The following is a 23,801-nucleotide window of genomic DNA, read 5'->3' on the forward strand; positions in this document are numbered from 1 at the left end:
CTTCATCTGTGCTGCCCTGGGACCTTGTATGCCTCCCGAACATACAGGATGCTCATCACAGTCTTGTAAATCAGCTGGAATAATGCACATGATTTATTTGCTGCCCACCACCACCGCTTTGCATGAAGCGATACCTAGAAAAGTGGATAGACCTGCCTGACTTTGATAGAAAATCAGATCTGCTGGGAAGATCTCTTCGCGCCCCTTCTTCCTTCATCCCTCAAGCCCTGTCCATGAGGAGGTCCTGCCGACTGCACTAGCTCCCTAACTTCCTCGGTTTTCCAGCCTCGTCTTTTGCTCCCCAGCTCCCCGTATGCTCTTCACACAGCAACCAGAATCAGATTTTTCAAAGCTCAAAACATGCTGTGATCCTTCATTGTCTAAATCTCCCCACTTCAAAACGACCCTTCCTGTTTCACATAAACGAAATGCAAATGCGCCGGCTCCAAGGCGCTGCCCTCCTCTCCGCCCGCCTCTTCTTGGCCCTCTCACTTTCCCGCACAGGGTGGCTTTCGGTTTCCTAGGTCTGTCAGGCGGTTTCTAACCTTAGATGTCTGTAGCAAGTGTTCCCTTTCCAGAGAACAATCTTCCTCCGGAAGAATGTTTCCTTATCATTCACGACCCAGCCCTCCGAGGTGAGCCGTTTACCTCGCACCCTTCTCCCAGACCCTCTCTACAGCGTCATTCTCTTATTTTCATCTCCGCCCATACTGCTCAGTGAGTGCGTTCTAAAATAACTGTGTTCATTTGTTTACTTGCCTCTTTGTGATCTCCCTCTACCAGAGAGTAAGGGCTTTGAGAGGAGGGGGCCTCTCTGTCTTATCTGCACAGCTTCACGATCCTACAACAGGGCCTGGCCCACAAGCAAAACGTTCAGTAACTCCTGCCTGAATGAGCCAACACAGTCACCCACAAACAGGCAAACGATGAGTAATGATAACGATGCAAGAAAGGAAGAGGTTATTGTGGTTTAGAGAAAAGCTGGGGGAAGCAGTCAGTGATTACACTGTGTCTACTGATGCCGCTCTAACTGGAACATGATGCCTGAGAGCAGAGGGCTCATCTGTGTCCTCTTTGTTGCTCTGGTTAGAGATTGTGCAATTTTGTTGCCAACATTTCAAAAGACGTATGTCAGCACTGGGAAAAGGGCTATCTGAGTGAATGCAGGTGGGAAAAATAGAATCTGTGGGGAAAATTAATAAAATCCTAATTAATTTAGGATTTTAGGCTAGAAATGAAAGAATGGCAGGGGGCTTCAGAACTGTTTAAAAGTGAGTTAGCATGGTCAAGTTGCCAGGTGTTGAGGTGACAATTAGGACCACGAGCCAAACTGAAAGTAATAATCAGCCTGTACTCACTTGGGACAGCAATGCAAGAGGCAAAACGAGGCAGCAGCTCCCCGGTGCTCCATTTTCCTCAAGGGAACAGCACCGTAAGGGTCAGATGATAGGCAGATAGGGAGCTGTCTGTTAGGGACCCCGATTAAAAGGCTCCTTCCTTCTTAGTAGTGAAGGGTGTGTTGTTAACGTGGAGATAGTGTCTCAGCCAGCGTCCCCAGTAAGGTCTGGGCAGAGGCGCCTGAGAAATGCTGAGCTGGGGCCCGATAAGGAGGGGTTGGCCTGGGAATGCAGCTGTGCAGGAGCGTGGGGGCCCCCAGGTGCCTGAGTCCTTGGGTGCCCCACCCTCCAGAAAACTGCCCCACCCTGGCAGGTGATGGTCTACTGCCCTTCCTGCCTCGGTAGGGTTTGGCCTGGAGCCTGAATCTTCTAGCCAGCATCCTTCTGCAACCAAAGTCCCGACCTTTCCAGAAAAGCCGTCCTGTTCGCATCCCGTGATCTGGCTCCAGCTGCATCTCAGCTGCACCAGAGTCTCTGCCTCCAGGTCTCACATCTTTGATGCACCCTCCCCATCTCAGCTACTCTAGAATGCCACAAATGACCTGTTCCACTCAACTGAAACCTTTTGGGGTGCCCCACCACCAAACTTGGAGGACTGAAGACCGCTCCCACTACCCACCTCCCCGCCGCCCCAGTAGCATTGTGCTCCTTTTTTCCTGGTCAGCCTCCACACCTGCTGCCCCTTGGCCTGGACGCTCCCTCCCAGCTTGTCCCTCAAGCTGCAGCTCAGAGTTCACCTCGTCCAGGAGTCAGTCTCCCCAGGCTCTACGGGGCCCCCGCACTTTGTACATGCTTTTAGGACAGACCTTAATCACGCTCTGCTGGTTGTCTGCAAGGCGCTGCCCAGCAGGGACACCATCTTTGCAAACCTTATCACACAGGAGGCCTGGCTGAAGAGATGTAGTGAAACCAGCAAGCGAACAAATGCCTACTCCAGGTTCTGGCTCCTTTCTGTTTCCTTAGAATGTCCCTAGTCTGCCCCCCACTTCCTGTCGGCACCCTCACACGCAATCTGGGAGCAAAATGATCAGAGTGCAGAAGGTCCTGGGGCAACATTTGGGATCTGTTAGCCTGGCAGAGGGTCCGTACTGTTCATTGCCAGACAGCCCAGACCCCCCCAGAAATCAAACAAATCTGAGTTGAAAGTTTTCACCTTTCTCCCATGAAAATAACACCCTGGCCTCTTGTCTGATTAAAAGCTTTATTTCTAGAAGCAGAACTCTTTAACCCACAGGTCAGGGATCAGCCTGTCTATAAACCCCAAATCCCACTTTCCCAAGTCCCAGCCTCCCTTGAGATTCAGAAGCTCCACCACCTGGCTTCACTCCTGCAGCCCCCATCTCTGGACCCCTCTTCTCAGGGATGGATGGATCACCTTCGCTCAGAGCTCAGACTTGGTCTCCCAACTTGTCTCCCTTCTACACTTTTCACAAAAGCTCCATTTCCATAGGAAAGACACCAGCCAGTCACCTGCCTTCTGAGAGAGGGTGTTTCCATGGGAAACAGGAGAGGAGGGGGCTCTGGCGAGGGGGCCTTCACAGGCAACAGAGCCGCTCCACCTCCTCCTCACAGGCATAGAATTTTTCAAATAGTTCAGGAGAGGTGCTATTGCACTCAAACCATCTCCTCAGTGTGCCCAGGGCCCGGAGGGCATCGGCTTTGGTGGGCAGAGGCTCGAAGCCATCCTCCCCAGCCCCCTCCTCATCTTCCGTGCCCGTCTCCTCTTTGCATGCTCCAGACACAGGCCCCTCACCCTCCAGATCCACAAAGCGGGAAAACTCCTCGTGGCTCAGCCCGCCAGGGGCTGGCGGCATCTCAGGGGCTTTGTCTGGGGACAGAGGCATTTTCCAGGGAGCCAGCCCTTCCTGAATGAAGCTACTGACAATGAGCTGGGGAGGCACCTTGGCCCAGGCTGCTGCCGCCATGTGCAAAGCATCCAGCCCTGTGACACCTGCCCCAGCCTCAGCCAGTGAGGTGCCAGCCCTCTTGCTCTGGATGGCAGCCAGCTTGCCCAACAGACGGTGCCGGTAATGGGCCTTAAAGGACCGGACCACGGAGCTGGGCAGGGAAGGCATGATGCCAGCAGCAGACAGAGGCAAGAGCCTCACATGGCAGAGCCCAGGCAGGCCTGCCAACTCCTCTGCCACTTGGGCAGCCAGCAGCAAGGCTACCTGTCGGCCTTGCTGCCCCATGTCCCGATCAAACTGTGCCAACCACTCTGACCAGGGGATGCCCAGGTCAGGGTGGTAGGAGGCAGGCAGAGCCTCACTGCTGACCCCAAAGAAGCACCTTGATGCAGCCTGGAGCCCACTGACCAATACCCGCCGCTTCTCTGTGCCTCTGCTGTTGGCACAGAGCAGCACCTGTACTTGATCACATATACCCACTCTGCCGGGCACTGCCCGATAGAACAAGGGCACCTCCACACAGCCAAAAAGGTCCTCTGGGGAGAAGTCTTTAAGGGAAAGAGGCAGCTGGGCCTGGGCTATGGGGCCTGAGGAAGGTGGCTCAGGGGGGAACGGAGTTGCAAGTACATGGCGGGACACAAAGCCTACATTGTTTCGGCGTTTCCAGCGGACCAGCCAGCCGATGCTGGGCACAAAATCCTGGCCCATGATGTTCGCCAGCTCCTTGGCTTTGTGGAGCAGCATGGGCCCCGTCACATCCCAGGCCTTGGTCCGGGCAATGTGGTACCAACAGAGCAGAGCCTCGTCAATCCCGCTGTACTTGGACTCCCGCTTGCGCTTCCGCTCGCGGTTGGCTGTGCCGCTGCACCAGTCCGCCAGCAGCTTCTCCTTATTCTTGCAGATGCGTGAGATTTGGGGCTGGGAGACCTGGAAGCGCCGGGCCACCTCTGACTGGGACATCTTGGACTCATCCAGGAGTTCCAGCACCTGGATCTTTTCAGCCAGAGACAGGGCATGAAGCTTCTTCTTGCTGCTCAGCTCCATGGCGTCTTCACGGCACCTTTGGGGGTTGGACACAGCAGGGTACAGGTGGCTGAGACCAGGAGGCATGGGAGAGAGCACAGGAAGGAAAAGAGAATCTAGGAGGACAGGAAACAGGCCAGTGTGTGGGCAAGGCCAGGGCAGATGGGATTGGGTGGGAGAGGGTGAGAGGTACGCTGGGTCGGCGGAGAGCAGGCTGGCCTGAAGGAAGGGAAGCGGCCAGGCTGGGTGAACAGTGGGCTAGGCAGTAATCCGGAGGAACGCCAGAACGGAGCTGGGGAGGGCTGGCCCCGGTCAGATGGAGAAGGGAGTCTGGCCTGGGCTTTGGGGCAGCCAATGAGCAGAGCTGACAGGACAGCTGCAGACAACAAAGGGGTGTGGAGGGGGGAGGACGTGGGGCTGGGGCTAAAGGGGCAGGTGTAGAGGATAATCAAGGCTGGGGGAGGAACCCCTGGGAAGGGGAGGGCATGACGGTCTGGGCAGGATTTGGATGCAGACAGTCGGGGGCGGGGTGTTGGAGTGGATGCACAGAGTTAAGGTGACAGGTGTACAGACGACAAAGGGGACCGATGGGGGCTGAAGAAGCGAGTCTGATTTGGTGCTGGGTCCTGAGGAGGTAAGGCTCGGCGGGGACCCTGTCTGGAGGAAGAGTGGGAGCACAGGGCCAAGAGGGCAGGTGCACAGGCGACAAAGGGCAAGAGGGGTGAGGAGGCCGCGGGCAGTGAGAGGGGCAAGGGTGTCCCCCGAGAGGGGGGTGGCCTGGGAAGGGTACCAGGAGCGGGCACGAGTGCCTGGGACCTAGGCCGGCCCGGAGCTGGGCTCCGCAACCTGGGCAGCCTCTCCCCACCTCGACGCGGGGTCCGTCGGCGTGGCGGACGCAAGCGCCCGTCCGTTCGGCCTCCCCACCTCCCGGCCTCGCGGCCTCCCGCTCCGAACCCACCTCAGGCGCTCGTCCCGCGGCTCCCGCCCCTGCCCCGGCCCAGCTCCCGAGCCGCTGTCCGGGCGGCGACGGGAGAGCAGGGGAGGGACGGGCGCCACGACCCAGAGGGCGGAGCGGGCCGAGGGGCTGCAGGGGCGGCGGGCGCGCGCACAGCAATGCCCGGTGCGCGCCGCCCGAGCTGGGCTCTCTCCGGGCTGGGAAGATCGCGGTGCCGCGGCCGGGCTCCCACCCGCCGCAGCCCCGCCCCAGACCAATCAGATTGGCCTTCAGTAACGTCCTGTCCCGCCCCTGGCTAAGCTTCATTGGACTTGGCGGAAGTGGCGGTTCGTCGGTCCCTCCAGGGGGCGGGGCTTACAACGCGAGGCGGCGGCGAGGCGGAGCCAAGCCCGGGCCGAAGTCCGCGAGGCCAGGCCGCGGCTGGGGACCCACCCTCCCAGCCGGACGAGCCTCGGGGCAGAGTCGGGGCCAGAGAGAGGACCTGGCGTCCCAAGGGCTTCTGGCTGAGACCCCAGGCAGCCGTAGCCTCCTCATCTATCAGAGGGTTATATCCCTCACGGAGTGGTTTTGAGAAAATGAATGCAACCTTTCGGCTACACAAAAGCTGTTACCATGGACAGCGCTGGCCTCACGTCAACCAGCCCAGCTATGGACAAACTACCAGCCTGGGGCCAGTTCTGATTTAGGGCGAGTAAAGACTAATTTTTACTAGTTTTAGCACCTGTTGGCAATATTCAAGTTCCTAAACTCAAGATGTGATGTCATTCCCTTCCTTGGTAACCTTCAGTTCTGTACGTACCTAGTCTCTGCAGTTAAATGAAGTCACCCTAACCTGCGCCCAGGGTTCTCTACCTTTGCTTTCAGCCTGCTTTCCGGACCTGCCTCTCGCCGCGCCTCACAGCCGAGTGGAAGACTGGGGCCACAGGTGAGATCCCGTCTTAACGGGCTTCCTCCCACCCAAACCCTACTGGCTGATGCTTTTTGGCCCCATCCTAAATCCCACTTCTTGCAAACCTTTTTCAACTTCTCTTATGCCTGCTACAACGTTCTCATTTCTTAACTTTCTTTTTACGTTTATTTTCTGGTCCTTAAGACTGCTCAACCACCAAGGATCATTGATTTACTCCCTCTGCTCTGGCTTACTTCCATGCAAAAACCATGAGGACAGGGACTCTGCTCTGTTCCTAACAATTCCCACCCCCAGAATACCCTGCTCACTTCCTGAATGCAAAGGCCTAGGCCACTGCCTTCCAGTAGGTAACAAGTGGCTTTCACACGGTTCCAGGAAACCCTAAGGACACTTCAGGGGGGTTGTGATGCTTTGAAACTTTTTTTAGAACTTCAAAATACACTCAGTGAGATACATAAGATCCACTATGATAGCTGTCAATAGTTGACTGAAAGGAAACCTTTTTGTGCACATACACATGCCCCCAAGGATGGCTGCAATGCTGCACTACTGGCCAAGTGCACGCACACTGCACTGGAATGAACGAACCAGGCAAGCAAGGCTGAAGCGCCTCTGCTCAGGCTCACTACTTGTGCAAGAAGCTTTCAGGTGTCCCACTGTGAGGTCTTTAGTCTTCTGTGTCACTAATTCTTTCAAATGTTTCTGGACCCATTTTAAGCACCTGAAATTGGAAGGTGCAAACTTCACCACTTGCATATACAAGTCTAGCAGGGTTTCCTTGGGACCAACCAAAATACAGAAATAAAAAGGATGCTAAAGTCAATTTTAACCCAAATTTTGTATTAATCAAACCTTCATTATTTCAAATAATTACTTTAAATTCAGTTTACTTAAGAAATTAAAACTATCTAATTTTGTATCTGCTTTACATACTGGGTGGGATTCAGCAAAAATTCTGATTTTGGGGAAAAAACAAACTATTTCACAACATTTAAAAACCATTGCCCTACAAAAGACAGTTCAAGGATGAAGGGGCCCTCTTAGCCAGGAAGAGGAATCCGCAGACAAACCATTCAGCAGGGGACTCTGTGTAAAAATGTTTATTTGTACTAATGTTTTAGAATACAGGGACTAAGAAAGCAAAGAAAGATAAATGACACCTCAACTCCAAATCATATGGCCTGCCCATGGCCAAGGGAAAGGCCACTTCAGGGTGTCCTGGTAATGGACTATCCCCCCACTACTTAATGTTTAGTGTCACCAGGCAGAAAAACCAAGGAATCAGGGTTGAAGACCTTACCAGCTGCTAGCTGAGCGTGCAAGGGAAGAAAGGGATGTCTACGGGGCTTCCCTGTGACCCAGGAGCCAGGATAAACGGCAGGAGGCAGAGGCTCCCAATTCGGTTAAGGGCAGGAGCTGAATGCCCAGGTCTAGGAAGAACAAAAAGGGGATTTTGGAGGTAGGCTTTTTCATCGAGTTAAAAAACAGGCACATTATCCAACATCTCCCTGTGGCCCCCAAGCTTCTGGCCTGGCCCCTTGATGCTTTCCCTCTCCCCACAAAACTAAAGGGAATAAGGAAGGGAGGCAGAAAATAGGAAATTCCAAGGGTGGGGAATGCTCGAGTCACTAGAGACCGCCTGTAAGCATGTGCCAGTTAAGCACAAGAATCAGGGTAAAGCGGCTACACCCCCTGAAGCGGGGTGGAGTGGGACAGGACGGGGCCAGGAGGGTGACCAAGAGCGTCCTGGCTCCAGCAAAGGATCCCAGATAGCAGCAACAGAGGACTGCAGAAGCCACTCTGGGGGAAGGTGGTGGCAAGGCAAAGCAGCACGAAGGGCATGGAAAGTTCCCCACAAGCCTGGCCTCAGCCTGCTGAGTTGCTCACTCCCAGCCACTCCCCAGCCTGGCTCATCTCTGGGGGAAGGGGAAACCCTGGGAACCAGAGTGGAGGCAGCTGAGAGGCGGAGCTGCTCCCCACTCTTTCTCAGAGGGGACTGTTTGAACCCTGTGATCCCAGGGCCGGGGCCCAAGGCAAGCAGAGTAAATGCACTTCACGGAGAGCAGTGAGAAGCTGGCCCACAGGGGCACCTTGCGGGAGTGTGCTGCTTGGTTCTCCCTGAGGGCCCGGGGCCAGAGGCAGGCAGAGCTGCCATCTCAGCTTGCTGCTGCCAAAGGCAGGTTGGCGCAACCACCCCAAGGTTCTCTGGACTTGTAAAAGAGGAGGAAGGAAAAGGTGGGTATGAAAAACAAGAAAGGAGATAAACAGCCATAGATGTATCGGGGGACTGGGGTGGTGGTGGGGTGGCCACATCAAGAGGAATTCTGGTTCTGATAGATGGAAGCTTTCTCCTTCAACAGGTCCAGACACAAGTGGCAGCTCCAACTCCCTGCAGAGGAACACAACAGGATCAGGATGGGTCCCACACAACCCTAATGTGCTGTCCTTCCAATGCCCCACACTTCTCCAGTAGCAGGATCAGGAGCTACGAAGATGGGAGACATTCTGAGTAGCAAAGTTTCATAGTTATCCTAAGCTGGGAGGAACCTCTAGGTCTTCAAATACCATGAAAAATCATTTTCAGTGGAAATGAAAGAATCACCTGGAAGACTTTTCCAGAACAGACTCCTCCCACCCTGCCTGGTCCCTTGGCCATACCGAATCAGAATCTCTAGGAGGAGGGCTTGAGCAGATTAATTTAAAGCATCCCAGCTTCAGACTTGCAATTACGGAAGAACTATGCCTCCTACCATGGCCCAATGGTTAGAATAAAGATCTTGGGTAGAGGCTCTAATGAAACCAGAAAGATAGCTTTCTGTGAAAACCATGGGAAGATGAGACGGGTTTCTCATCATCAGGTATCTGAGCAGAGGCTAAAGACCCATTAGAGGAAAAAGGGGCAAACTAGGGTGACCCAACCTATTACGACCCAAGTTTAGTTTCACAGAAAAAGAAATAATGTCCTTCCTAAGAAAATAACTGGCTTATACCTTGTTTATTAATATTTATTATGTTTGATTCTTCTGGGTTTTTTTTGAGAAACAAAATTAGCCCTTAATGCCTTGAAATTATAAGCATAACTGTACATATGTGTATTTGGACATTATTCTGGGGCAAAAGGCCATAGCATTTATAAGCTCTTCAGAAATATGTGACTCAAAAATGTAAGAAGGTTCTTTTTAACCCAAAGGTCAATCAATGCCTCAGGGGTTGGCAAGCTTTTCTGTAGAACAGTCAGAATGTTAAATATTACAGGCTTTGTAAGCCACATACAGACTCAGTCACATCTTTTCTTAAAACTCCCCTTAAAAATGTGAACATCATTTTTAACTTGTGAACTATATAAAACTAGCTGTAGCTGGATCTGGCCTGTGGGTCCCAGTTTGTTGACCCCTGACCTAAAGCCTAGACCATCTGATGGCTTCTCGGGGATTCTCCCTCAGCTGCCTGCAGCTCTTACTACCTCAGTATTGACAGTACTTCATTCAATAGGAGAGCCCTTCTACAGTTACTGTTGAATTCTAAGTTGATAATTTGTCGTTAAAAAAATAAAACACACACACACACAAAAATAAAGTAACAACAAAACAACGCATTACTTCTCCCTAAGATGGATTTATAACTGGGCATAACAGATGCTAACAGCTGAGTGCTCCCCTGCAGCTGCTAAAGGACTCTCAGACTTTGTTAGTGGCCTCTTTCTCTAGGGGGAGGGTGACAGCAGTTTGACCTATCTTACCATCAGCTTAATCACGTAGTGGGCCACACCTGTCACAGCTACTGGGCATCCGTGTCCTCCTTAGCAAGCTCCTGAATTTCTATAAAGGAGGATGTCAGCACAGAATCTGGCTGCACAGTGATTTGTTGAGCGGCAGCTACTTTTTGGTGCCATCACTGGACTCGCTGAAGAGCTCCCATAAACTCGGAACATTCCTAAGCCAACTACTGGAAGGGTAGAGTGACCCGGTCAGTGTCCAGGTTCAACTCCCTTCTGGCTTAGGCAGGGGAAGGGAGGAAATGAACACTCAAATGAATCATTTGGAGAGCTGATACTGAAGCCTCATACCAGAGAAGCTATGAACTGAGTTTCCTGTGCTGGCTGGAGGAAAATCACTCCTCCTGGTAATTTTTCTCTGCTCAGTGTGCATTTTCTCTCAGGCTGCCAATTTTCTGTGTTTGTAAATGTAGATGAAATGGTAGGAAAGCATTCTGAATTGAGTGAAGGCCAAGTGTCTACTCCCTAATTTGGAAGACTATTATCACTGATAAGAAAACTCATTTATTACACAGGTAATTTTCCAAGTTACTAATATAGGAATTGTTCTGGGAAAGAGATCTGGGCAACCTACCTTCAGGAGGCTCAGACATCGACGGGGTGAGACAGTACATATGGTAACCACGATCACAGTCATCACAAAAGAGCAGCTGGTCCTAGAGAACAGGAAGGGGGCAGGTGGACGACTACTGGGCCTCAGTCAGGCCCCTGGGGGCAAGCGCAAAGGCGGGCTGCGGTGAGCACTGGAGGCAGTGACAGACACAGGAAGCTCCGGATAGAAAACACTGCTGTCCTCCCCCCACACAGGTCACGGCCCTCTCACCCGGATCCTACCAGACTCCTAGCTCATCTCACAGCCTCCACTCGTCCCCTACAATCTGTTCACAGAGAGCACCCAAAGTAGTTTATTTTTTTAATGTAAAGGAGGCCATGCCACTCCCAGTTAAGCCCTCAGACCTGATGGTGCCTTCCTTCCCACCTCATCTACCCGCTCTCCCAGGGCAGGAAGGCTCCAGCCATCCACACTGGCCTCACTGTAACTGGCTCGTCTGCCTGAGGCCCCTGCACTTGCACCTTCCCTGTAACGCGCTACCCCCAAACTGTCTTGGACTGGCTCCTTCGTATCCTCCAAGTCTCAACACCAGTGGCACCTCCTAGGAAAAGCTGTCTCTGATCGCTGTTCAGTCACTCTCTGCCACATTACTAGTTTCATTTTCTTCACGGCACATCATAAAAATGTCACTAATTTCCTTGCTTACGGTTTGTTCCCAAAAGAATATAAACTCCGTGAAAGCAGGAACCTTGTTTGTCTTGTTTCCATCACCCTCAGTGCCTATAATAGCGTCTGACACAAAGTTGGTGTTCAATAAACACCTGCCCACAAATCAAAGTTCCTACTGGGATGCTGGGAAGGGGCATGCAGGAGTCTTTTTGCCACAGGACTGTGGGAAAAGCAATAAAAGGAGCACGCTGGGAGGGGCAGGGGCACGCACGTCGTTCTCTGAGGTGCCACAGATGTTGCAGCACTTGCACTCGATGCACTGCCAGCGGTAGGTCTTCACTGCCGCCATCATCACAGGGGTGAACTGCAGGCAAGATGGATGCCCTGTGGGGATGGGGAGAAGCAAGGTGACTTGGCCATGACAGCCATGGGACACCAGGAAGTCAAGCCTCTTGGGGACTGGGCACTGGCTGCAGCGGCCCTCACCCTAGGGCTGCAGGTACCTGAGCGGCCGCAGTCTGAACAGGACACCAGCTCCTCAGGCTGTCCTGTCTTCTTGTTGATCTTTGAGTCTCCCAGGCAGAAATCACAGTAGTTGTTGGGCAGGGCCAATCCATCTGGACCCTTCTTGGCTAAAAGGGGCGAGAGAAGACCTCTGATGACACCCATGGGCCTTGAGGCCACTCAACAACCTGCAAGGAGGGGTTTTTGTAACCAGGCCAATTCCTGCTTGCCCACCTCTGATACCTCAACTTACATTTCTGCTCCTCCGACCTCTGGGAAACAGGGGTGGGGGGCTGCGAGTCCTCCTTGTCCTCGCCCTCCTCCTCAGCCAAGTGGGAGTGGGCATAGTGGTAACTGAGGCCTGGTCGGTTCTTGTAACGTTTTCCACAAACTTAGTGGGGAGAAGATCGCAGAGGAAAGTGTCAGGATTCCAGAGAGCCATAACCCCACCCATCCAAGCTGCAGGGCTCCACCTGAGGCGCAGGCAGCCACCTGGTCCCCATCCTCTCTGGGTGGGATAGGCCTTTAGTGACAGCCACCTCCCCTTGGCTAGGAGCATCAGGTCCCAGGGCCTCCCAGCTTCCATGGCTCTTTCCTCTGCTAATCCCACCCCACAGCCACCTCTACTCTTCCACACTGGCTGTCTGGGAAGCTGAGCCCCTGCCCCAATACTACTTGCCCTGCGAACAGTCTAGGGAGCTCCAGGTTAGGGAAGGAAGGGGGTTTCTATATATAATATGGCAAAGAGGAAAAGGAAGGAAGAGACCAAACTTTTTTACTTCTCAATGTGGAGGTTCAATTACCCGGTTGAACCCTAGGAGTCCATCTCTGCCCAATGTGGATAAGAGGAGCAGGGAGTGGCTCTCCTGCAGATAACCTATCAACTGAATATTCCGGAGTAGCTGGCTCCCAAAGAAATTCGAAGACACTCCCACAGCAGTGCCTTGCCTAACCCCCACCAACCAGCAAGGAAAGCAGATCCCCATGAGGCATCTTGTACTCTTGAGCAGTGGGGGCAACAAGAACCAGGTGCGGTGGGAAGGGAATGGGGAGAGGATGGGAGGAGGAGGTGGCGGGATGGGGGGAACAGTAGCCGACCAGCAAGTGTGTGTTTTAGGGAAGGGGAAGCAGAGGCATCTGTTTGTAAAGGGCTCCATACAGTGCTACTGCAACCGCCCCATGCACTGGGCCGAGCAGCGCTGGGGGCTAGTTTGTGGGAGCCAAGCAGTGGAAAGGCAGCTTCTAGACCGCGAGGAGTGGAGCATGACAGAAGGTCCACTGCTCCTTCCCCCATGCTGTCCCAGAGGCTTTTGAACCAGCGTAACAGGAGATGAGAAAGGCAGGAGGAACAAGGGAGGAGGGAAAAGGGATAGGAAAAAAGTCTGAAAAGTTGAGAGAGCTACCTCTCTGGGGCGCTTTCGAGGTATGCTTTTGTTTGAAACTATCTGAAAGACAGAAAGAAAAGTCATGAGAAGAAGGCCTTGACACATTTGAGACAGGAGCGGCAGCAGGAAAGCAGAGCAAACGAGAGAGAAACTCCAGCGGCGATGGTGCTCCCAGGGTGGAGGGACAGAAGTGGGGCGAGTCAGAGAGAAGGGGGAGAGAGGGCAGACATTGAAAAACTCAGTGCTGGACTCCTGGGATCCTGGCTGACTGGGGCCAGCAGACCTGGATGCCAACTCTGCCTGCTGTGTGCCCCCAGCCAGCACCCCCAACCCAGGGGAGCGCAGAAATCTCTCCCAGAGCATGCAGGTCCCATCCATCATGTAGCAGAGGCCAGGGCCTCCCAGGGGTCTGAGGAAACCAATCAGCAGGCAGGACAAGAGTCCAGGCACTTAGAGCAAGAACACAACCCTCCCTCGTCCAGTGTCCTGTGCAGGAGCTGGAGCTAAAGCAAGCACCACCCACCCACTCGTGAGGCACTCACTGTCACAGGCATAGGGCTTGTCCCGATCCTCCAGGACCGATGCGTCCAACTTCTTACGGGCACTGCCCACACTTTTACCCTGCCAAGAACAAAATGCTGTCCTTATTAAGGTTTCTAGGCCTGGAGTTAAACTCTCCTGAAGTGGCTACTTATCTTAGAGCGGGAAAATGGTGACAAGCAACAGAATGGCAGGACTCTGCAGACTTCCCTGCCCAGGCCTCTCACCTTGGATTTCCCCTTGCCCCGACGCTTGGGAGTATCTTCTTCATAGTCCTCGTCATCAAGGTCATCCAGGAAGTCATCTGGTTCTAGGATCCGCTGAGTGGACAGGAGGATTAGGATGGCCGGAAATAATGTACTTCCAGAAGCTCTGTGATGGGACTGACCAGGTCCCTCTCCTCCAGCATCACCCCTCACCTTGGCCCTTCAGTGCCCTACAAGCTCGGCCCTTTTCCCTCCCGTGCTATGGGGCTCTCCTTCCTCTGTGCCTCTCTTCACCTCATTCCCCCAGCCTGGAAAGCCTTTCCCACCATCCCCAAGTGGCCTCATCAAATGCCATGTTTCCATAAAGCTTTCCTTGATGCCCCAAGTAGCCATGCCCTCTCCTTCTGATCCGCTGCCCTGGGAACACATTATCAGGGGCTCCCTTCTGACACCTCATATCTTAGATTTAAATTAGAGCTTTGCTGCTTAATTGTGTGGCCTTGTGGGAAGTTTTTTTTAACTGCTCTGCCTCAGCCTTGCTGCATATGAAATAGGGACCTTAGTACCTACTGCCTCAGGTACAGACTGGAGAAAACGATGGGAAAGCACTTAGAGCAGCAGCTGGCATGTTTTAGGTCTCACTGTTCTTATGCATCCTGCAGTTTTCTCTTCCCTGTTAGCAGGGACTAGGTCTGCTTCCCCTCTGTAACCCAGGCACCAGAAAAGTTTTTTGACAGTGGCAGATGAATGAGAGAGAGTCTATACCTACACGGAAAGGAGTGGGAAAGACTAGATGGTAACGGTGAAGCCAGTCAGTGCCAGCACTAACTTGAGAGTAAAGAACAAGCCAGTCAGTGCCTGGCACTGATGAGAGAATGAAGCAGGAACAACTCAGAGGCCTGCCTCTTGGCCTCCAGCTTCTGCTTCCAGGAGTGGCCTCTGATGAAGAGGAGGCTGGTTTCCATCAAGACTCCCTTAACAAGTGTGAATGTTGTACCTTCCGTGCTCGACTGTTGGTCACAGGAAACTCGCCCAGGCTGTCATCATCAACTCGGGGATCTGGGGCGCCTCGCTTCTCCAGGGGGTCGGTGCGCAATAGAGCCTCTAAACTACTGCCATCCTGAGAGATCAGCCCCTCCTTCTTCAGGGTCTGCTCTGTGTCTGCAGGCAAGGTCAGGATGAGGTGAGGCTCAAAAGGGCTGAAAGGAGACCACTCTGTCCACAGTACGAGACCAGCCACAGGCCAGACACTGTCTTCTGGTTTCTGGCTGTCCAGGAAGCAAGACACCCTAGTTCACCTGGCACTGTAACTTATCTGACTTAATCTGTGTACCTGTCCCCTCTATTAGACTGAGTTCTTTAAAGGGAGGAGTCACGGTTTATTTTAGTATCTTCAGAATCTAGCACTGAGCTGGTACATAACAGGTGATGAGCAGCCTCTTACCATGCAGCAGCCCATGCCGCTGCGCAGGAAGGAGTGTGCTTTACCTGGCTTAATAGACGGGAAGGAAAGCCTCGGATCCTCAGGAGGGTGTGCTCGCCGCTTTTTCCGCCAGCGCCGGGCTGGGTAGGAGTATAGCTGCCCAGAGGCCAATCCTATGGAAGGAAGAAGAGAGAGAGGTCAAGCGCTAACCCAGTCCTAGAAAGTATTATCAAACATTTCCTAGATGAGCAGGCCTGCTTGAGTTCTAGAGTGGAGGAGGAATATGAACAGTGAGGATCTGAGGGAAAGGGGAGGGATAGTTTATGGAAAACAAAATAGGTGTAATCTTGGGGACTTTGGCTGACACATAGCTCTCCAGATGCCCAATATTAGCCTCAGCAGGGCAGCCTTGCAGAAAACAAAGATGCTGGTATGAACTTGCCTGCTTCACCCTTCTTGGGCTTCTCATCATAGGAAGACCATACTCATGCAGGGGGGAGCAGCAGTAAGAAAGACTCCTCAACTGGCTCGTCACCTTACACGACGGTGCTTCTGCTCCTACTTTCTGCTTGTGCTCCTGAGTCTAGACCCTCACCTGGACCCCGGTGTCGCTTTTCCATCCAGATGTAACAGTTGCTCTGGGCTACTCCTGTCTGCGAGTCCAAGAAAGGCAGGCGTACGCTGCGCTCAGCACAAAGGCGGGCATTGTAATTATGGCACTGCTCCATGGCATCTTTGTAGTACTGCTCCCCGAGGCTGCGGGAGACAAAAATCGGGTGTGTGTGTGTACTGAGAAGGGAGCAAGGTGCTGAGTACCTCTCCCCACTGCCATCTGCTTCTCTAGGAGACTCAAGGGACAGGAAGACCGTCGCTTTGGTTCTACTTGACTCCATTTCTGCCTCATGGGATACTAAGCCCCTTCACGAAGCCATTATGAGGAAAGGCACTTTAAATTACCATCAGGAGCACATGATTTCATCATGTGCCTAATCAGACTTAAGTCTCACCCACAAAGAGGGGAAGAAACTAATGTTCATTCTGTGTCTCTCATGAGTCCAGCCCTGTGCTAATGAAGATGTTATTTCTCTTAACCTGCAAGGCTCTGAGAGGTAGAAGCTAGCTCCTTTTTACAAATAAGGAAGCGAGTTCAACAAGGTCTGGTGGACTTACTAAAACATACTTAGCAAACTATGGTATAGAGCTCTATGATGAAATTCTAGTTAGCCATAAAAAAATAACAAAGTTTTTCATGTACTGATATTAAACCATCTCCATGACAACCAGGGAAAAAAATAGCAAGGTATAGTGCTAAAAAGTGTGATAAGATGCTACCACTGCATCTTACTACACTGATGGACAGTGACTGCAATGGGGTACGGGGTGGGGGCACTCAATAATAAGGGTGAATGTCGTAACCACATTGTTTTTCTTGTGAAACCTTCAAAAGAGTGTATATCAATGATACCTTAATAATAATAATAATAATAATAATAATAATAATAATAATAATAATAATAAAAGATGCTACTACTGATGTAACAAGGAGGTAGAAAAGAAATTGTAGGCCTCCAAGGAGAAAAACCAGTCGACTAGGAGACTTCCCCTATATGCCATTTTATATTTTTTGAAGTTTGAACTAGGTATTTAGCCAACTAGTTAATTCCATATGCCAATTTTGTAGTCAGTGGGAAACATCTGAGAATACCTTCTTTCAAGCCTACTTTTTACTGAGTACCATTATACTGATATAAAACCTGTCTGCCCATCTAAGGCCCTTCCTCCACTTTCATATTACCAAAGTATATAGGAAAAAACCTTGGGCTCAAAAGACTCAGTGTGAAATCTATATCAAGGCTAAACCTTTAAAAGTGCTGTAAAAAGCTGGAAAACTGCACTGTGCTAGGAGTTATCTGGTTCTTAAAAGCATGTAATAGAACCAATCTTGTTCTCATCCTTCACAATTTAACACTTTATTATTGGAGTTTAACTATAACAACTTACATTTATACATGGGAACCATTTTACAATAAGCCGAGGGCAGAGGTCGTTTCTTTCCCACAGTATCCCCAGTACTGGTGAAGGTTTCTGGGACATCTTGGGAGTAAAAAGACCTGCCTTGGCTGCAAGTCACCACATAAACATAGACATTTAGTCAACCCACGCAGACCTCAGTTTCCTCTGCTACAGATGGGGAATAGGACTAGATAAGCTCTAACACAGTATACGGGAGGGAGACCCTTGGCATGAGAAGCTGGAGTTAGTCTCTGTTGCTTATGTCCACAACCTGAGCTATATTAACACACCCGGCTCTGGAATCTGACGGGGGCTTTTCACTGAGCAGCCGCAATAGACCATGCAGGCATAGACTGTATGTTCCCAGCCACTAAAAAAGACACACACCACACACAAGGTAGTGACACCACAAGACAGCCTTGACTCAATATGCTGTAATGACTGTAATTTGAGGTAGGCAGGAATCTTGTGTTGGAGAGTGGAAAGAAGGGTATAGGTTCACATTTGCTTGCCTTTAGGAGGCAGCCATGTCCTCTCTACACAGAGGAAAATTGGATAAACAAGGCTGAGTGCAGCAGCTCCTTTGTTTCTGCTGATGGGAATTGATCCTGACACTGGAAGTCAAATGGAAGAAAGGGCCAGACGGGCTAAGGCCTGCAAAGTCAGAGCTAGGAGGCTAGAAATGGTTCTGGGGGAGTGGACAGAAGATGTTCTCAAAGCTCGTCAGCTTAGTGGGATTTCAGGAGGTGCAAACTGCCGTGTGAGAGAGATGGAAATGAAACAAGTTGGGGGAAGAGAGGACCTGATAAGGAGAACACAGGAGAGAATGAGGAAAGCACTTAAGAACTTAAGGTTCCTATCACAAGACATTCTCACAAGAAAGCCAACATTCTCCAGATCTTCTCACCTAACTCAGGTTTCAAAAGCAGCCAGCAGCTACCGCTATTTTATAGTATTATTTAACCCTACTAAGACCCCTTAAAGACTGTTTCAATTCTGACACATTTGGGAGGAACAGAGAATTTACAAACCGGAAAATTCTTCTCCCAGAACAAGACGCAGTCAGAAAAGATGAACTATTGGCCCTGACCTGATGCTCAACCTCAGCTATCAGACCAATCACACCATGATCAAGAGAAGCGCTAGAAAAGCATCTCTCCTGGATGAGAGTGGTACAGGAAGAATGGCAGCGCCCTCCCCTCCCCCCGTTTAAATTAAGGTATCATTGATACACAATCTTATGAAGGTTTCACATGAGCAACATGTGGTTACACCGTTCACCCACGTTATCAAGTCCCCCACCCCAACCCCATTGCAGTCACTGCCCATAAGCGTAGTAAGATGCTATAGAGTCACTACTTGGTGTCTCTGTGCTATACTGAATGGCAGCCCTTCTTAAAGGGGAAGTTCTGCAGGAAAATGTATTCATTATGGTCCACAGCCCTTTACAGGCAGAACTGAGGAGGAGAAAAGTTGTTTCTCTCATTACTGGTACTCAAGAACCAGGCTGGTGACCCTCAAAATCTCTATAGTTCTTTAAAGATAAATAAGTCATAAGCAATTTAAATGGGCAACTCCTCCCTTCTAACACTACATGAAAGGGTTGGCAACACTATTTCCCTGAAGAAAGTCTTCCAATGTTAAGATTTTCATCACACACATCTCTCAAAATCTAGGCAAGTCTGACATTCCCCGAGTACAGTTAAGATATCCAAGGTAGAAGCTTTGATTCTTTTTTGGGAAGCACAAAACCTGCTTATAACCTCCCCTAACAATGGGGTGGGGGGAGTCAACAAAGAGAAAGGCAGAGAAACAAAGAAAGAACATCTGAGTCAGTAAGGACAACTATGTAAATGGTAGATCAACAGCGTCATTTCTAAATTGAGGGAAATGTCAGCCTGGAAAAAGAGTGGGCAGATCGGAAAGATAATAATGTTGGGAGGAGGGGTGGCTGCAAGAGGGAACAGGATGGAGCTGAAAGCAAGTCAGAAAAAAAAAACCCCACAAAAGGAGAAGGCACTTAGCTTAATGGAAGTGGGAAAGCATTCTCCAAGAAAAGGCTCCAGGCAGGAGGGGAAAAGCAACTGTACCCTTGAAAAAAGGTTCTTGGGAAGAGTGGGGCTCAGCCCACGACAAACACACATGAGAAGCTGTGAATCCCTTAGAATAGTTCCCAAACCTTTACCTTGTCATTCAGTCAAAATCCAAAAGCCCGGGCTATACAACTAAACACCTCTCAATTTTCCTACCCTTGCATCAAGCCCAATTTTACCCACTTAAAGGAGTGGGTAGCCCACGGGGCCTGAACCCACTTCGATCTTCTGCAGGGAGGAGGCTGGATTTCAATCAAATTCCAAAGCATCTTTAACTCATAGCTATCAAGCCAGTCTCCATTTTCCAAACAAACCATCAACTTTAACTTTGCTCGAAATCTGCCCAGTAAAGGGTACTGCATAGCGCGGAGATTGCCGACCTAGATGTCCCTGTAAGCTGCAAAGGCGTCCTGGACCGTTTCTGTCCAGTTCCCGTTTTTTGATGGCTCACACGGACGGACGCAAAGGCCCTCCCCACTCAAGTCCTTTGCTTCTCAACAAATTCTTCCCAAGAATATTTTTGGTCTTGGGTATTGATACTCAACCCGTCGTCGCCACCGCCAAAGGGATGTTTAGAACAAAACGGCCCCGCAGTGCTAAACCGCGCAAGGGCTGCTGCGCCTGTTGCACCAGGGCTGGCTGCGGGCAGCCGACAGGGAGGGGTCGGCGGCCGGGCTTCGCGGGGACGCAGGTCGGTCCCGGAGCCGCCCTCGGCCCCGCTCCTCCGGCCCCAGGCTTCTCGGGCGCCGACCGGGGCTGGTCTCGGAACGCCACAGGGCGCCATACTCTGGACACCGTAAGCCTGAAGGCGCGCTCAGGGCGCCCAGCTCCCGGAGGAGGCTGCCCGTAAGGGGCTCCCGTGTGCCCCCCTCAGGGCCTCCACAAGTTTCCGAAGAAGCGCAACGTCTTCTCGGGAGTCTCCCGTTGCCCTCCCCAGTAGGAGTCGCAACATGGCCTTCTCGGGCACTTCCCTCCCTCCGCCTGGTCCCTTCCCGCACCGCCTCCTACTCGCGGGCCCCTTACAAGACCTCCCGGCCTAGGAGTGAAAGAAATGACCACTCACAGCTTCACAACATTTTCCACCACAGCCGCCATCTTCCCTGCTTCTCTCAGGCCGGGAAGCCCAGAGTCCGCAGCGCGCAGGCGCTCGGACCGCTAGGGAACCAGTTTCCTCGTCCTTCTGCGCAGGCGCTGCCCGGGCGCGCGCGCCCGAGAACGAGCGTCGGACAGCAAGTTGCAGGCTGTTTGCCCCGGGCAGGGAGCAGAGGGAGCCCCACGCGCAGGCGCGACAGAGACAGGCGCGCGCCCCGAGGCTCCGGATTGAGCCCCGCCTCTTCTACTTGGCGCCCAGGAGGTAAAGACGAGCTGGCTAGGCCAGAAATAAGAAGGCGAGAGGTAGGGAAAGCTGGCAGGCCCAGAGGTGGACTAGATGGAGTGAGACATCCTGCTACCTCTCTGACCTTTAACCTCCTGGTTAACCCTTTGCCCGCACTCACAGTCCACTTGTGCCCCCAATTATGTGCCCTTTTTAGGGAGAGGATAATTATGCCCCAGAACTGGGCAGTTCTTTGGCCTGCATATTGGGGTCTAGCAAAAGTTATCTTACCTTCCTGCTACCAAACCCAGCCAGCAAATTCACAGGTACCCACTTTTTCCCCTCTTGCTTCCTAATCCTCTCGAAGCTTCTTCCCTCCGTGTAGGTTCTGAAGAACTTCCTTCGACCATGTATCCCTGTCTCTTCTCTATCACTTCTCCTTCCCTACTGAATCATGCAAATTTGTGTACAAACATAGTTTAATATCCTCTAACAAAATCAGAGCCTTCCCTTCCATGATCACCCCATTTCTTTTCACCCTTTCATAGCATATTTTCTGTGTATACTCTATGTCTTTTGACTTCATTTTCAAGCCTCTTTCTGCCCAGTTTATGGGGATTTTGTTCCCACCAGTTCATTGAAACAGCTGCTAACAAAAACACCACGAATTGCATTTCAGCAGATTTAGGGGATCTGTTCTCTCCTCATCAGCCTGTCAGTGCCTGTGACACCACAGATCATTCCCTTTTTTGAACTTTTCCCCAGGTCTCTGACACACACACCCTCCTGGCTGTGCTCCTGTCACATGGGCTGCTCCTGCAGCCTCTTTGGCTGGCTCTCTGTCTTCTGTTCTACCTGTAACTGTCCGAGTCTTCTGGGCTTGGTCTTTCGTCCTTGTCATATACCTTACTTCATCAGTTCCAGGTGTGCATATTTCCCACCCTCTGCTTTCGTTTGAGTACTTCAGACTCATATGACACATCTTACTACAACTGTGCCTTAAAAGTGTGTTTGGTAGGTGAGAGTACCCTGCACGACCCTTGCAGAATAGGTGTCAGTAGCTTAGAATTAAAACCCAGATACAGTACAGGTGCACTTTTACTGCTGGGAACCAAGTGAGGGTTCATTTAACCCTCAGAGGGTATCAGACATAACTCCAAAGCAGGATTCAAAAGTATGTGTTATGGCCTGAATGTTTGTTCCCCCCACAGTTCATATGCTGAAGCCCTAACCCCCAGTGTAATGGTATTTGGAGGTGGGGCCTTTGGGAGGTCAGTAGGTTTAGATGAGGTCATAAAAGTGAGACCCTCAGGATTAGTGACCTTATAATGAAGAGGAAGACATATCGCTCTTCTCTTTGCACGTGAGAACACAGCAAAAAGGCAGATGTCTGCAAGCCAGGACGCAAGCCCTCACCAGGAACCAAATCTGCTGGCACCTTGATCTTGGACATCCCAGCTTCCATAATTGAGAAATAAATGTCTGTCACTGAAGCCACCCAGTTGATGGCATTTCATTATAGCAGCATGAGCTAAGATAGTATGTTGGCATGAAAGCTGAACATGCACATACCCTACGATCCAACAATTCCATTTGTGGATATAAACACCAAAAAGCATGTACAAGAATGTTCACAACAGCATTAATTAAAATAGCTCCAAACTGGACACAACCCAAATGCCCACAACAGTAGCATGAATTAAACAACAATTAAAAGAAAAATGTATTGCTGTATAACAATGTGAATGAATCTCAGAAACTTAATATTGAATAAAAGAAGCCAGTTTCAAGCAGGACATGTGTGATTCCATTTATGTAAAGTTGCACAAACAGATACACTAATCTATGGAGAGAGAAGTCAGAAGACTGGTTGCTTTCTGAGGCTATTACAAGAAGAGGCACAAAGTGGCTGCTGAAGTACTAGTAATGTTCCTTTTTGTCTGGGTAGTGGGTACATAGGTTCATTTACTTTATAAAAATTCACTGAATCGCCAAGATTTGTGCACCTGTCTGCATGGTTATTTCAACTAAAATTTCAAAAAAAAATATTAGTAATAATGTATAGTCTGGCTCTACATAATTGCACAGGTAGTTTGTGAGCCAATGATCAATGGCTTTCAGTTTTTTTGGGTTCTTTTTAGAAATGCTACATAACTGAACAACAGATACTCTATATGCTCTGAGCGAGTGACCAGTATCTCTTGTGTTTCTCTTACAGACAGGAACCAAGCATTGGGGGTGCAGTGTTTTGCGGTCTCGACCAGTGACTCTTTTTCAAAACGTTTCCTAGTCCTACAACTGTGGTCTCTGACTGACTTAGAGCCTTTAAGACCCAAGACAGAAATGCTTCCACTAGGCACACAATAATGGCTTCTCTAAATTAGGAGCCAAGACTGCCAATGGGCCATTTTGCATTCCACATGCCACTGGGCAAGAAAGTAAAAAGTGGGCACCACTATTGGCTGGGGTGACTGATTCTAATTGTCAAGGGGAAAGAGGATTGCTATTACCTAGTGGGGGCTGGGAGAAATATAAATGGAACCCAGGAGATCTTAATATTACATTCAGGTAGTTAATGGCAGGCAGGTAGGCTCTCAGAATTTAATTCCAACCCCCACCCCCACTGAAGATAAACTAAGGCCCAGAAGTGAAAAACATCTTAAAAGCATTGAAAAGCTAATGATAAAGTGAAGAATTATTGGGTCAACATTTAAGGGGCTAAACCCCAAGAAGTAAGACAAGAATTCAAAGCAACTTTTGTCCTGGAAATACTTACTGATATAGAAGATAAAACTCTGAAATTGAGCTATTTTTGGCAGCTTTTGGCGGTGGTGAGGGTGTAAAAAATAAAAACCCAGAGCCTGCCCAAAGTAGGCAGTCATATCTCACCATGGACACTACACACTTTAAGATGGGACCCCAACATCTAATAACTTGTAGCCCAGAATCATATTTCCTGGGTGGCCCAGGGAAGCTCAGGCCTTGAACTTAGATTAAAGTGGACCAATCCATACAATGCCCCAAGTCACCTGGCAGAAGCAAGCATATTTGATAACAAGCAATAGCCTTTCTGAAAGAATGTACTATCATTCTAGGCCTCCAAGTAGCTCTAAAAATATTTTTTTCAGATAAA

The 23,801-nt window shown here is 50.7% G+C and overlaps 2 protein-coding genes across 3 annotated transcripts; both read right to left on the reverse strand.

The window, feature by feature from the left end:
• Positions 1 to 2,581: 2,581 nt before the first annotated feature.
• TIGD3 (tigger transposable element derived 3) lies at positions 2,582 to 5,513 on the reverse strand. Its single transcript, XM_017669279.3, has 2 exons — positions 5,286 to 5,513; positions 2,582 to 4,364 (listed from the first exon to the last, which is right to left on the reverse strand). Exon 2 carries the CDS (start codon positions 4,346 to 4,348, stop codon positions 2,933 to 2,935), a length of 1,416 nt encoding a protein of 471 aa, XP_017524768.2. The 5' UTR covers positions 4,349 to 4,364; positions 5,286 to 5,513; the 3' UTR covers positions 2,582 to 2,932.
• A 1,763-nt stretch (positions 5,514 to 7,276) lies between these two features.
• Positions 7,277 to 20,574, reverse strand: DPF2 (double PHD fingers 2). 2 transcript variants are annotated; one of them, XM_017669295.3, is made up of 12 exons: positions 20,417 to 20,574; positions 15,843 to 16,003; positions 15,313 to 15,420; positions 14,822 to 14,985; positions 13,846 to 13,938; positions 13,621 to 13,699; positions 13,097 to 13,138; positions 11,947 to 12,084; positions 11,693 to 11,821; positions 11,461 to 11,573; positions 10,542 to 10,623; positions 7,277 to 8,581 (listed from the first exon to the last, which is right to left on the reverse strand). In XM_017669295.3, the coding sequence occupies exons 1-12, from the start codon at positions 20,446 to 20,448 to the stop codon at positions 8,505 to 8,507; spliced, it is 1,218 nt and encodes a 405-aa protein (XP_017524784.3). In that variant the 5' UTR covers positions 20,449 to 20,574; the 3' UTR covers positions 7,277 to 8,504. The 2 variants fall into 2 exon arrangements, with proteins under 2 accessions (XP_017524784.3, XP_017524785.3); XM_017669296.3 differs by lacking the exon at positions 13,097 to 13,138.
• Positions 20,575 to 23,801: the final 3,227 nt, after the last annotated feature.

Source organism: Manis javanica, chromosome 11, assembly GCF_040802235.1.
Source record: "Manis javanica isolate MJ-LG chromosome 11, MJ_LKY, whole genome shotgun sequence".
NCBI classification, from domain to species: Eukaryota; Metazoa; Chordata; class Mammalia; order Pholidota; family Manidae; genus Manis; species Manis javanica.